General features: G+C 53.5%; 4 protein-coding genes across 4 annotated transcripts; 1 reads left to right on the forward strand and 3 right to left on the reverse strand.

The window, feature by feature from the left end:
• Positions 1–4,340: 4,340 nt before the first annotated feature.
• Positions 4,341–5,837, forward strand: MAM_06660 (Terpenoid synthase; the record flags this gene model as incomplete). Its single annotated transcript, XM_040825458.1, has 8 exons — positions 4,341–4,504; positions 4,581–4,704; positions 4,772–4,790; positions 4,859–5,053; positions 5,151–5,253; positions 5,337–5,435; positions 5,505–5,538; positions 5,610–5,837. 8 exons carry the CDS (start codon positions 4,341–4,343, stop codon positions 5,835–5,837), a joined length of 966 nt encoding a protein of 321 aa, XP_040676449.1.
• A 1,264-nt stretch (positions 5,838–7,101) lies between these two features.
• MAM_06661 (Zinc finger, MYND-type) lies at positions 7,102–7,833 on the reverse strand (the record flags this gene model as incomplete). Its single annotated transcript, XM_040825459.1, has 1 exon — positions 7,102–7,833. The coding sequence occupies one exon, from the start codon at positions 7,831–7,833 to the stop codon at positions 7,102–7,104; it is 732 nt and encodes a 243-aa protein (XP_040676450.1).
• A 1,952-nt stretch (positions 7,834–9,785) lies between these two features.
• Positions 9,786–11,731, reverse strand: MAM_06662 (uncharacterized protein; the record flags this gene model as incomplete). Its single annotated transcript, XM_040825460.1, has 2 exons — positions 9,786–10,474; positions 10,579–11,731. The coding sequence occupies 2 exons, from the start codon at positions 11,729–11,731 to the stop codon at positions 9,786–9,788; spliced, it is 1,842 nt and encodes a 613-aa protein (XP_040676451.1).
• Positions 11,732–13,093: 1,362 nt separating this feature from the next.
• Positions 13,094–13,864, reverse strand: MAM_06663 (protein yop-1; the record flags this gene model as incomplete). Its single annotated transcript, XM_040825461.1, has 4 exons — positions 13,094–13,214; positions 13,285–13,406; positions 13,492–13,707; positions 13,814–13,864. 4 exons carry the CDS (start codon positions 13,862–13,864, stop codon positions 13,094–13,096), a joined length of 510 nt encoding a protein of 169 aa, XP_040676452.1.
• Between the last annotated feature and the right edge of the window lie 346 nt (positions 13,865–14,210).

Below are 14,210 nucleotides of genomic sequence, written 5' to 3' on the forward strand. Positions count from 1 at the left end.
TTGAGTTTGAGGCAACACAACACTTGTGTCCTTGTGAAGAAGTGTCTCGCTGCTGCTGGCTTCGTAGCGCTGGCATCATCGAACGCTGGCCGCGCCAAACGGGAGGGTGCAGGAGCTCTCTTTGTATGCGTCGACGTCGGCATCTCGCCATCGGCGTGCTTTGAAGAGGTGAAGTCGAGACGAGGCCTGATTGGCGGGGGGCTGGGGTCACGGTGGCCAGGCGGTTGATGGAAACGCGCCTCGCAACTGCACTGCGACGATCAACCTCGCACTCGGCCAATCCCACACCCGATAGAGAGTGTACCAATCAAAAGGAATATTGGTAGGAAGCTGAATGTCACTCTGGCACCAGAGATCAGCTCCTTCGGGCTCATTGCAGCTTTGCAAATGCCATGGCAGGCACAATTTGGCGCGCGGGTGGCTGGGCTAGCCTCGCCAGACTTGGCTGTGACAGCCCATTGACTTGCCTGTCACCGCCCCCATTGACACTTTACTTGGCCGTGCCAGCAGCGAATGCACTGAAGTTGCTGGAAGTGGTTGCTACTGGCAGTGCAGAAGTGCGAGGTGCTGGCAGCGACCTCCTGGCGCCTCGCAGGCTACAGGCACCGATCGTAGCGACCATGATTCGTGATACCGAGAGACTCCAAGTTCGGCGAAAATGCGAACAATGCCGCGGCAGCTGGCTACATTCTCATGCACAAGTTGCCTGGCAAGTCACCGAGGTGGTCTTTGGCAACTCGGGAACAAAGGAGACCAGTCACGAGTCAGTTGGCCGACACATTTACCGAGCTTCACAAATACCCTTTTCCACTTCTTGGCTCTCTCGACAGTCCTGGCAAATCTCAAGTTGGCGCATGCGCTCGAGAATCGCTCACCAACTTTGTGAAATCCAACATGTGCACTACTGGACCTTTCGCTTCCCCAAGGGAATACTACACATCCTCCATCCAACTCATATTGGATGCGATGCTTCAAGATGAAATCTACTCGCAGCAGGCAGTAGACGCCTACCTAATCCACCGATTTCTCCCTGATTTGGTCCCACTCGTGTCGCCCTCGGGGCAGAACAACGCATCTCAAGCACGCAGATGACAAGGGAGACTATATTCTGGCAGATGAGCAGTTCAACATCACGGGCATTATCGACTGGATGGAATGGAGTCAATGGAAAACCGTTGCGCTGAATCGCTACAAGAACGATTCTGGATCGAAACTTGTCTTGTCTGAACACTAGGACTCCATAGAATCATGTGGACTGGCTGGTTGGTATTAGGAGCACTGGGCTAACGGATACTCTTGTGCCTTGGCAACTCTCCCAGTCTCTCGCACGTGGACCGTTTAACAAGGCTCCGGAGAGTGTTCATCCCGGCATACACAGATCAGACGGAGGCGAGTTGGCAGGTTTCGCAACCAAGGCCAAAATGGGATCGATGCGAACACCAACGATTCATCATCCACCGGGTACGCCTCGACAACGAGCTATGTCCCTCATCTGGCTGACGTTGGTCCTTGCAACGGGACTATTCGTGTTGCCAATCGACTAATGAGAACGGTATAAACCTAGCTTGCATGAGTGGTCGCAGGTTGCGCTGCCGCTGGGGTTAACAAATACTAGCGATTGGTGAAGATAAGCCGTAGCTGTGCGGGGGCGGCTGTATTTGAAGAAAGCAGTAGCTCTTATGTGCAAGGCCAGTGCCAGCGCCTCCTGTTTCTCACGCTGAGCCTCTATGTAGTACAGTAGGTGACTGTAATGCTACCGCACCATCTGTCAGCTTGCTATTCTCCAAAAACAGACACCACAGCCTCTATTTCTCGAAGCACACTCCTCTATGTACAGACATTAGAACCTCAGAGAAGAGCTTGATAGGTTTCTGAGCTCTACTGGCAGCTGTGGTCGCATGTGCCAGACACGGCTGACAATTTTATTTACAACTCTTACTCACAAAAGATAAGAGGCAGAAAAGAGCCAAGGCACCGCGTCGAAATTCAAACTCGCCCGACGAGACGGCCCGTCTAGACCCGCTTTTACGTCGCCGTCGACGTTGCGGGACTTTTATGTGGCCCAGACCGAACCGAACCGCAGCTTCCGATTCGCCGGAGCGAGCCATGTCAGTCGACGACATGTCACAATGCCGTGAACCCCGAAGGCGGTTCCTTCCTCATTGTCTGTCACGCCTCGAGTACCTTCCTCTAGCGCTGTGCCTGGAGATTTGGAAAAGTCTTGGCGGAAGGTGAAGGTGAACATCAGAGCAAGTGCTCTTCCTCTTTGCAACATTTGCATTTCCACGCGATTCCATCATTCACAATTTGCGGCGAGTCCCGAACCGACGAGGAGGAACTAAATGCCACGCGTCCATCTACTTGGGTATGTATTCTTCTTCCGTACCAACAAAATACGTCATTCAACTAACCAGGACATGTATCTTGCAGACACTCCAGGGCAGCCTCAGTTGGCTCTTGCCTCCACATGACTGCGACGCCCGGTAGAAAAGTGCAGTCCGCGACGTACACGACTCGACAGACGTCAAGCACTACAAATGATCCGCAATACTTCAAGTAACGGCCGCGCGCTGCCGCTACGATCAGCCAAGAGATCAGCCATCTGCAATGTCTTTTTCCGGATGCCGCGCTTACCGACTTGGCGGTATAGGCGCAGCCGTCTTCCTATATTCGTCTCCCGTTGCGAGCCATCGCTGGACAATTTTCCTCTAGACATTTAACATACAATCTGGTTCTGTTTGTCACACGATTGGTCGCACGTTTACACAAGGGCTGTGATGCCAAGACCTGGGGCAGAAGGCTGCTGCATGAATAGAAGTCTGTGGCCCGCAAGGACCTTTTATACTAAAGCGTTTCATATGCGAATTGAGCCAACGTGCTTCAAGCCCTCGGACGAGTCCTTGTCGCATAGCTGCTGGACAGGCCTCGGGACCCACGCTCAAAGCCGTCGATGTGCGTGCTCTCTTAAAGATCGTGTAGTTCAATTACAGCTGTTCAATAAGCGAGTCGAACGGAGCGAGATCGCCAGAGATTGCAATGCATACTAACAAAGCGGTTTCACGTACGGTCACTTCTTGGTGAACGTCACAGCGGGACACGCTGATGTTCAGATCAATGAGTGTCGATGACAGACAGTGCCGAGGTTGTCAAACTGATGACGGACTTCTCCCTTGGCTGCGGCGGCGGTTGAATGGGCTTGTCTTGGACTTGTTGCCTTTTCAATGGTCGAGACGAGAAAGCTTGAGCATTGAACGAGCGAGATGAGAAAAGTCAGTCTTGATAGACTGGCTTTTCGTCTTGCGTCGGCTGGCATGGGTCCTGGAAACGGTTCCAGGCTGGCCACCTCACTCGGGACATGAGACAGAGGTCTCTAACGGTCAATGGAAACCCGGAAATTCATTTGAAACCACAAAGGCGCTGTGGCCAGCAGGTTCGTCGTTTGAAAAGACACGATGTTGCAGCGCAACCCACAGGTCAGGCCATGAGCCAAGTCGTTCGTGGAGAAGAAGTTGGAGTCATCCACCCACCCTTGTACTGGAAATGAGAAAAGGCCAGACCAGCAGATGGGAACGACCTGCTTGCCTGCTGCAAAGCGACAATGCTACATGTGTACTTTTGGCTACGCCAACAGGCTCGAGCTTGAGAATGTCTTGTGTCCTGACAGCCTCCCTCCCATGTTGTCGAGGATGGCGTCGGTGCCTCCCGTCTCTTCCGCCAGGCCACCGTGTAATACGGCAGGTGAGCGTAGTGCTACCAAGCACCTATTGGTTTGCTCCGTGGGATCCTGCAAAAGAGGACACACACAGTATGCTCTATTTCTGGAGACACACTTCATGTGCAACCCCAGAAGGGCTCGACAGGATCCCGCCCAGGCTTTGCTAGCTGCCGTGGTCTGTGCCGGTCCTGGCAAGCTTGGTGCTTACGGAGTGCATGCATTTTGGATGTACAACCAGCCAAGATTTCAAAGCTGGTCGGTGCCAAGCGGCCACCATTGCTATTGCAGCTTTTGACCAGTGGAGGATCGTCTCCGTCCGCGCCACGTCTCATGGTTGCTGCCAGTACGGAGTAGCCAGAGAACCGCTTCTTCTTTCTGGTGTCATGCTCGACGTCATGTTGCAGAGGATGGGGACGGAGGAGGGAGGGGCGTCAAGGGGGGCATATATATATACACATATATATACCCGTCACCCGTCAAGAGGTTCCTTTCCCCCGTCCCCCCGTTTCATGTAGTTGCGGCTGGGTACGACACGCGTTGCCCGCAGCACCGGTTCCGTCGTGAGCATTCTCGTCAACGGGGTCTTCTCTCGTCAGTCAGTCGAGCTGTGCCGGCCGCCATCGACATGTCGTCTTCACGGCCAAAGATGTGCAGGGAGGGCGTGCTCGAGACGATGAAGTCGGCGAGTCTCGAGCCCCCCGATCTGGACCACCTGTTCGAGCACTGGCCGCGCGCTACGAGCCCCCATTACAGAATCCTCCGAGAGGAGGCAGACGCCTTTTTGACATGGTTGGGCCGCACCAGACGCATTGAACATGCTGGAGTTGGAATCTGTTCCCTGCCGGACGGGCTAACTCTCGCTCAGGGTCGTCCCGCCAGGGCGTAAGCGAGAGAGTTATCTGGCATCCGACTTTGCCTGGCTCTTTGCCTCGTGGTTTCCGTACGCGCCCCTAGAGGCGCTCAAGATCCTGACGTGTGCGAACATCTGGGTGAGTCCTCGCACGGCCACGACCCCCTAAAATGGCGACGACTGACCGTGACTCCTGGCCCCGGAAGCTTTTCCTCTGGGACGACGGTGAGCAGAGAACCCGGGGCGCCTCCCTGCCAAGCTCGACCATGCTGCCCTTTTTTAACTGCCTTTAGAAATCGACGCCGCCACCGGCTCGTTGTGGGATGCCTGGGACGCGGCGGAAGCGTTTCGCCAAGTCACCAAAGATTTCGTCCGCGCTTGTCTCGGCCTGGCTCGGGACACGGGCGATCCGTATGCCCTCGCGGACGACATTAGAATCTACAGCGGCGGCAAGGCTCTCGGGCGACTTGCAAAAATTTACGGCAACGGTGCGTCAAGCAGCCAGGGGGGGGGGGGCCAAACCGGCGCCAGTCGAGAAAAACATGCTCTGTCGCGAGATTGAGAGATACATCGACCACCAAGCAGTCGAGCAGAGAGTACGGCTGAGCGATTCAATCCAGACCATTGAGCAGTTCTGCAGTGTCCGCCCTGCCAGCTCGGGCGCCTCTCAAGAGATGTGCTACCTACCGTGCGTCCTGGCCACGCCCAACCCAAACCCAGAGACGACATTTCCAAGTGACACAGCCCGCTGACCCTGCGCTCTTCCGTCAGCCTCGCGTGCGGCTATCCAGTCCTGGAACTGCCAGGCAAGGTGTTGAACGACGCGGCTTTCCAGACGTGCTGGAGCCGCTGCGAAGAAATCGTCGCCTAGTCAGTACACACGAGTGCTCGTGTCCCCGCGGCTGCCCACGTCAAGAGGCCCTCTGCTGACTGCTTCAGTGTCAACGACGTCTGGTCGGTCCGGAGGGAGATTGTAAGTCGGCAGAAGGAATTGGTCGTCAATCTCGCTTCGTTTTCCGACACTGTTAACACGGCGTCGCGCAGGACGACAACGCCATTGACAGCCTTGTGCCCCTGTTCTACGCGCAGCAAGGGGACCTCGACAAGGCGTGGCTGTTGACAGTCGACATGATTGCGACAAAGGTCAAGGAGTTTGACGACGCTGCGGAGAGTCTACTGCGTCGCTTTGCATCCGCGCCCGAGAGCCCAAAGTTGACCGACTTTGTAAAGGGCTGCAGGTACATCTGCACCGGCAATCTGATGTGGAGGTGAGGATTCGCAATCTGTCCCCATCTACACTCAGCTGCACCCCCGAGACACTTACAATGAGTGACCTAGCAAGCGGACCAGACGCTACAATAAATAAGCTTCCAGGCTTTCCCTACTCACCGTGCAGAAAGGGGTGGGACATTGAGCAGCCCGCCGTCGGTACTTCGCAAGCGTCTTGAGGATTGGATCCCTTGTCTGGTGATGGGGCCCTTGCTGCTGCTGGACATGGGACCGCAGCGTCGTGCGACGCGCTTGACAACGAGGAGGACATCTGCTTCATCGTCAGATATGGCGAGGACGCGCGCCGGCGAGGCCCTCCTTGTGCACTGGCTAGCTAGTCATCAAGCCTAGCAGCTGCCCGTGAATGCATACATACCTGACTGAAGAGTTTTCGCAACTGTCCGTCCGTGCCGGTCTTGTAAAAGTCCAAGCCTCTAGTGGACGGCCGACTTGACGACATTGGCAGAAAATAAATACCGCCAGCATCTCCGCGCCGTTCCGTCAAGCAACGGTGAGGCCGCTGCGTCTGCCGCGCTTGCGCTTGCGCTCTCGCCTTCCCAATTGGAACGCCACGCGGCCCACGCCCAATCACGGCTCATCGACTCGAGGTCCCTCGGGGCAATCATCGGTGGCGTCTGTTTTGGTGCAAGGGTCGTATTCATCTACAGGCCTGGTCTTGCAGATCTCTCTTGGCTGGTTATATAGTCTGCGTGTGGGTTGTTTCCCTGGGATGCAATGTGTGAGCGTGGCCATCTCCGCCGCAGTACAGAGCACTCCCCCAACAGCAATATGGAAATAGTCTGAGCTGGAGTACTACGCGCTTCCCGGCCAGACCGGGCATAGCATGGACGATGGGGACTATAGCCGCTAGGAGCGTGCTTCTTGTCGCGTTCTTGGCGTACCGGCTGCATGCTTGCATGCTGTACTCGGTACTTTGTCCCGCCTCTTCAGGCGTCTTGATAAGATGGCGCAGTCTTGAAATCGGTAGGTAGGATTCAAACTTGACTCGTCGTCGCACACCAGATGCTCGGCCAACAGGGAATCCCGCGTAGCCGAGCTCGTAATACATTAGTTATATTGTGGTTTGAATCACCAGATTAGTTATTTTACGTACTCTCTTTCGACATGGTTCCATTCGCCTCCGACCAAGAACAGGAATAGGAAATACACCAGTCGTTGCAGGCGAGCGGAAACCGCCCAGTCTTTTGGCTCCCACATGAGACATGGACCAGGGCCATCTCGGTGGTGGTCAGTCAAGTGGTATTCCTCATAGTCGACCAACCGAGGCCGACACATCCAGCAGGCTCGTCTGCATGTCCCGCGCCGCGCCCTGTTCCATGGCAACCATCATCTGCCTCATCGGCGCTCCGTTCGTCCCGCCCGGGGCTCGACCGTACACTCGCTCGGCAAACATGCGGAGCTGCATCGGGAACTGGGGGTCGCCGTAGTTCTCAATGATGTCGCTCTTTTCCACCGCACACCCCAGGTCATACCACTGCGCCGGTTCCATGCCGAGCGCTTCGCAGTCCCTCTTCTTGGCATCATTCCACCACGGCGGCAGCAGCCCAGGACAGGACGCGACGCGCGCCAGGAAGCGCTGGAAGCCGGGCAGGCCGTTGTCAGCGCCGCCGTATATGCCGTCCGCGTCCACCTCGCCTTCGAAGCTGCACATGTCCTCGACGCGGAGGCGGTACGCGTCGATGAGCAGTCCATAGACGTCCTTCTCCGGCCGGTCATGGAGCCAGGTGTCGTTGTCGAGGCGACTGAACGGGAAGGCGACGCCTCGTTCCACTCCCTTGGGAGGTGACAGGGTTGCGGCTCCGGGCCTCCTGGAAGACGGCGCCGCGCCGCTGGCCTGTCGGCCGCAAATCTTCTTGTGCACCTTCCAGTCTGCCTTTTGGCAGTCTCGGGAGCAGTAGGGCGTGGCGGAGCATTTTGCACACCGCCTGAGTACGACCTCGGGAGGAGATTTTTGGCAATGGGTGCATGAAGGGGCCATGACGAGTTGTTGTTCCCCAGAGGAATTGTGCTTGCGAGGAGATTAGTTCTCGGGGCCAAGATATGTGACAGCTCAAGTGTGCTCGAGTGTGCTGTGCCGTAGTCCAGACGGTGGGCAGTGAGGGCTCGGCAAAGGTGTTGAGCAACAGGAGAGGCAGGGTCGTGCGAGTTTCGAATTGTTGGGACTCGACAAGGCTGGTTTGCATATCCAGGAGGTCTTGGCACTATCTGTTTATCGAATACAGCACACGGGGATGCAATGTGCAACAGACTGCCTAGTCTCTTCCTCCTGCAGGAGCAAGGTATGCATGGTGATGAGCATGTATGGTGCAGGGGAATGTTGTTTGTCTCGAGAAACACTTTGCAAAGGACGACCTACCTAGGCAGGTATGCAGTGAGAGAGAGACGCAATAGTCCACAGCAAATGACGGCATCCTTCCAGGCCGGTTCCGTAGTGGACAGACAAGACCGAGGAATATGCAACTGACGAGGTGATGGCCGCAGCTCCAACCACGCCAAGTGCCACGTGATGACTACGGTAAACCGGGTCTATAACGATATCTCTTCGTGAGGCTTTTTTTGTTGTTACAGTAAACTATGTCTATAACGATCCTGTGTTATAGCGAAATTTAGGTTTTTACGATAATTTACAGTTATCTAAGGTTTTTTGCTAGTAAATCGTTAATAGTTGCATTACTAATAATATTATTAACTTTTTGCTTAGTTACTATATATTTTATTATTATAAAGCTCTACTTTAATAGCTAAATTTCCTTATAGTAAAGCTAGATTTCTTTATAGTAAAGCTAGATCTCTTAATAGTAAAGCTAAATATTACTGCTTTCTCTTAATATATACTTTATAATATTCTTAAGTGTAATTTCCTAGTAAATTTAATATAAAGTATAAGCTCTATAAAAGTTACACCTTAATAATAGTTGCTATATAACAATGAAAAAAGCCTCACGAAGAATATCGTTATAGACCTAGTTTACTGTATATAGCGACTTATATAGTAACTAAGCATAAAATTAATAATATTGTAAGTAACGCAACTATTAGCGATTTACTAGGGAAAAACCTTAGATAACTGTGAATTATCTTAAAAACCTAAATATCGCCAAGATACAGGATCGTTGTAGACATAGTTTGCTGTAGCTGGTTCTCCGTACGGACAGATCCAGGCACCGTCCATGTCAAAGCTCTGTATGACACGAAGGAGATCAGGACGTCCGGGAGCATGCGGTATGGCAGAACAGCCCGTGGGGGGATCATGGCGGGCTGGACCTGGGCGTTGTGATCTACGACGCAGCCGGCATGTGAAAGTCGACGAGGCGAACTCACGATGTTCACTGTCACTCCTTCGGGGGGCAGGATCGTCGCCAGATTCAGCCCCATCGACCTGGAGCGACAACTCATCGGCAACTGACAAGTTCTGATAGAAACCAATAATCGAGGCGTGTGTATGAACGAAGCTCAAGCGGACTCATGCTCAGACCCCGAGTTTGAAATCCACCGGGAGTGACCAAGGAATAGTGAGGTGAAGGAAGCATTCTTCCCTTTTGTTCTTGGAGGGGGCTTCGGCCTCGGCCTTTGGGAGATGGGCTGCTCTTCAAGTCGCAAGCCTTTTTGGATCCGGTGTGGCATTTGCCGTGCTGGATGGAGTGAGGGGTGTGGTTGCAGCTTGTCAATTGTTCTGCTGTCGGGCTCATGGATGAACAGCTTCATATAAATACTATCATTGGGAAGATGTAGAGGCTATGCGATCAACTCTAACCTATTTACCGCCAATGTACACCAGAGGCTTTGTCTATGCCCATTCAAAAACAAGGGGGGAAAAGGGAAAAAGATAGACCAAGAAAGGAGCCCAAAAATCGCTCAACGCCGCATCATGACTTTAGTAATCTAGAGCAAATAGACATGCTACATCCGTTGTATAATTCAACCCCCTCGTCACCCCGTCAAGAAAGTACTGAATGACAATACGCCGGCCAAAAGCATCAGATGGGGTATGGCTCTTCGCGCTCCATTAACAGGAGTTCGTGCTTCGCCCGGATAATTGCATGACACCGTCGAGTTGTCGTTATCTCGTTTCCCGTAGCTCACGTTGAAAGCGTACATGCCTTCCCGTGGACATTTGAAGCCAATCTTTGCTGGGCAGCTTTGGACCACCTGGTAGCAAATATCTTCGCAGGGCAATATCTCTCGGTACGGCCCGGGCTGGATATTGGTGTCGATAAACGCATTTCGCGACGCGTTTTGAGATGGCACCTGTGCTAAGCTCGTCCGGAGATCGACAGGCAGCATTGAGCCGTTGGGAAACGGCTGAGCGACGTTGCGGATAACGCTGAACCGCGAGTCGCCCTGGAAGTCTTCGCATCGTGGGATGCTCACGGTGCAGAGCCATCGCTTGTATGCATTTCTGCAATCATCGCACGTCCTGGCCAGCGAGTACCTCGACGTCCGATCTGTCTCGCACTGAATCTGCATCATGACTTTGAGAAAATTGTCGTACATGGCCCTGGCATAGTCATCGTAAGCCTTTGCCAGCTCAGTGTTGTTGTATTTCCCATCATTTCCAGGCACCGCGTATTGAATTTCGTCACAGAATTCCAAGTCCGTCACCACTTTGCAATTCGGTGCTGCAACACCACGAGTCATCAGCAACACGTTCCTCCCGGAATGATGCAGGAAGATAGAGGCGAGAACGGAAAAGATCAGCCAAGCGACAAGTGCTGCAACTCACCGGCGTTGGTTTGAAACGATGTGGCCTGGAAAACAATGCTACCTGGGTTCGCTGGAGTAGCGCCGCCGCCGCCGCCCACTTGTCGCTTTGAATTTACGGTGACATTGGCGGGCTTTACCAATACGCCACTGTAAGAAGACGTCGCGTTGAGTCCCACGACGTAAAACTGCTGTTTTGGTAACCCTCCCGGTCCGCGAAGTGTCATGGCCGTCTTGACCATGGCGTTATTCTTCCCATTGCCTTGATTATTAGTACCAATGAGAGCATTCTTCTGCAGTCCACATGCCGACCGACGCATCCCATCCATCAATGGTGTGTCTTGGCCGACGACATGCAATTGATAGGGCGGATCTTCGCTCATGACGTGCCGTAGGTTACTGACGTCGTCAGTGAGATTTCGCGTCACGAGCAAGGCCGAGGTTGAGTCACTGTCCATCCACAGAAGCTCGGCGCCGCCACTCGCTACATACTGGTGAAAATATGTGGTATTCGAAGCCGCAATCTGAAAATTGTAACTCCCCGCGACGACATCGGACCGATTGGGGGCGTAGATTGCAAGATAGACATCACTACTGGAGTTGATGCTAAACGTGACGGCGCCTTCAGTGAAGGCTTTGGACGTAAAGCCTTTGGCTTCGACGTCATTGGCCGTGCTTGTAATCTGGGGGCATCCCGCATCGGTATTGTCGGATACGAACAATATCAACTGTTCGGCCTTGCTGCCCGCTTTGGTCGTTGGCTGGGAGCATGTGTTGGCTGATATATAAATTGTACTGTTGTCTCTGCTGGCCCCTCCGTTTGCAGCACCGGCACCAGCCGACCCTAGTGAGCCTCTCTTGACAATGTAGCATATTGGCTCAGACCCCGGGGCTACGTTCAAGCCTAGGGGCCTGTTGTTCTCGAGTGGTGTAATGTCTTGGGCTCGTCCGAGTATGCTGCGAGAAAACATGCTAAATATAGCTTCGTACGACGAGGTTTGCAATTCGGTTCCGTCGTCGTTGAGAGTGGTCAAGTCCCTCCACGAAGAGAAGTCGAGAGGCAGCTCAGCGGCGAGAGCTCCCTTGGGCGACGATAGCAATAAATACAATGCCACCAGGCAAAGGGTAGCGGCCAGTGACGCGACAAGGCGCGATTGCAAAGGGCTGAGTTGCATGTTTGCTATAAGCCCATCGAGGGCGAGCCGCCGTACGATTGTCGACAACGACTCCGTGAGAAAGGCTCAATGTTGGTCATGAGTCGATGTGTTCTGGGGCAGACAGCGCTGAGAGAAGTAATGAATGCATAGAAGTACAGGCGGTGGTGCACCCAGTGTCAGCCGCGCTCAATTCATGGCTGAATTGCCATCCATTGCAATTGACAGGGTAGTCTGACCGAGGTTGACGAGGAGAGGGGAGACGAGAAGCAAAGAATAGTAGTAAGCGAACGCAGTGTCGCAGATGAAGGTTGAAATGGTTTCACCACGGCCGCACGAAAACGACCCACATGCCGCTGCGCCACGGAGGCATCGACGCTGTGCAGGTGTGAGCACCCAGGGGAGCTGGGTGATTCCAGTTGCATGTGGTCCCAGTGCCCGCTTCAAATGATGCTCCGTACTTAAAGTATGGAGTACAGAGGATGGAGTTGCTCGGAACGTAGAATGCACCATTAGGTGCTGGGGAGCCCAAGTACCTAAGTGGGTACCTACTACCTGGGTACCTAGGCACTTAAGTACTCGAGATACTTGAGTCAGGTACCTTAAAGAGGTACTTAGGATGTATGTATAAGTACCTGGCAATGTGGCCAGTGGCGGTCTGTATCACGGAAAACCATCGGCCACCACCTCCCACCGCACCGTCATGAGCAGCTAGCTGCCTACTCCGTGCGTGTGCGGCAGTTCCGGCAGTTCCGTCCTGAGCAGATGCTGTCTATGCCGTGGCCATACACAAGGCAGTCGCAACATAAACTCAAATAGTCCCCAATGTCAGCCGCCACGCGGCATAGTGACCAATGCAACTCGGACCTATCAACATGCGATTCCCTGTATCTGTCTGCCTCTCTTTCCGTGGTAGGCTTATACTTGCGCGCACAGTACAGAGTACACCAGGTCAAGCTCAGTTCAATTCATCACCAAATCATAAACCTAATCCCACATAGAGATGGCTGGGACAAACAGGACATGCGCCATACATTCGAATCGCAATCATACAATATCCAATGAAATTTTGTTATCGCCGCCAGAAAAGCCCCGTCACAGGCAAGCAAGCCCCCGCCCCCACAGCCATTCGTCATCGGACAGCTATTGTCATGATGGTAGTCAAAGACTGAAGTTTTGCCAGAAGTCGTCACTGATGCTTTTTGTTGGGGCGTACGAGAGCGCGTGTCTGTCCGTTCATTGCGCTCTACATTCATTGTCTTGTCGCTCATCATGCGTCATCCTCTTCGGTGCATGCCACCAGCACAGCTACACACTCTCATCTACGCAAAGTAAATGGGAGGCGTCACTGATAGACTCGACAGCGCGTAGTAGACCCGAGTCTTATTCAGACTTGTCAAGACCGCCAGTCTTGGAGCGCAGACCAGCAGAGGTTGAGGCGGGCTGCTGGAAATATCGGCCGAGAGTGGGGGCCAAAAAGGATTTGAAGATGATCTCGGCACCACTGGGAATAAGTAGTTGGTATTTGACATAATTCTGTCTCTTTTGTGTCTTGCCTTGGATGCTTGGCTTACCGGAACATGGGCAGAGAAAGCCACAGAAGGAAAACAAACTTGAACACAAAGTAGAATGGGAACCAGTAGACAATGTTGAAGAAGCTCTCGATGACGGTGAAGCCTGAGAAAACGACCCAGTACTACAAAGGCAAGCGATAATGGTTAGCTTTCGGACCTGTCGGGGACCAACGCTGACACGGGTAAGGACCAAGGAACCATGCGTACCGTCAACCACTGTGTGTCGTCATCCTTTGTAGTGGTGAAAAGAGCTTGGAGAGAATAGTAGCAAGGTATGACGAAGCCAGCGAAGTTGGTGAGAAGCTGGCCACCAAGGTTGAAGATGATGAGGAAGAAGTAGAGAGCGGCTACTCCAATGACAGCATAAGCCTTGGGGACGCCAGCCTGCTTCTCGAGGTTGTTCAGCGCAGGATACTTGGAGAGCTACAGAATTTCGGAAAACACAGGCGCTTCATGTCAGCACATATCGCACAATAGCAGAGTATTCATGGGAATTTGGGTTGGGCGCCGTGCTCGTCGGTACACGAACCTCCTTGTCCAAGCTGCTAAGGTAATTCTGTGCTTTTTCCTGGGCAGACATTTTTGAAGCTATATGTTTGTTGTCGGTTGTTCGGATATGATGGCGCAATCCAAGTAGCTGCGACTGTATCACTGCAGCAAGGGCAAACGGATGGGTTGTGGTTGAGATTGCGTGAGGTGTGAAGGACGGGAGTTTGGGAGAGGTGTCTAGTTCCAGGTCGGAGCAGCTTCTAAGCTTGCGAAAATGTGGGCCGGTGTCCATAACGTGGGGAGGACGTGAGCAAGCGAGAATGACGACTGGTGTACGGGAGTAAGGTGAATTGCTCGGCGGGCTCACCCATTTTGCTCGGCGGGCTCACTGCTCCACCACGCCCCGATTTTGGTCTAGCGGCCCTGCTGCCATGCGC

The sequence above is a fragment of the Metarhizium album genome (genome assembly GCF_000804445.1).
Source record: "Metarhizium album ARSEF 1941 chromosome Unknown scaffold_23, whole genome shotgun sequence".
NCBI lineage: Eukaryota > Fungi > Ascomycota > Sordariomycetes > Hypocreales > Clavicipitaceae > Metarhizium > Metarhizium album.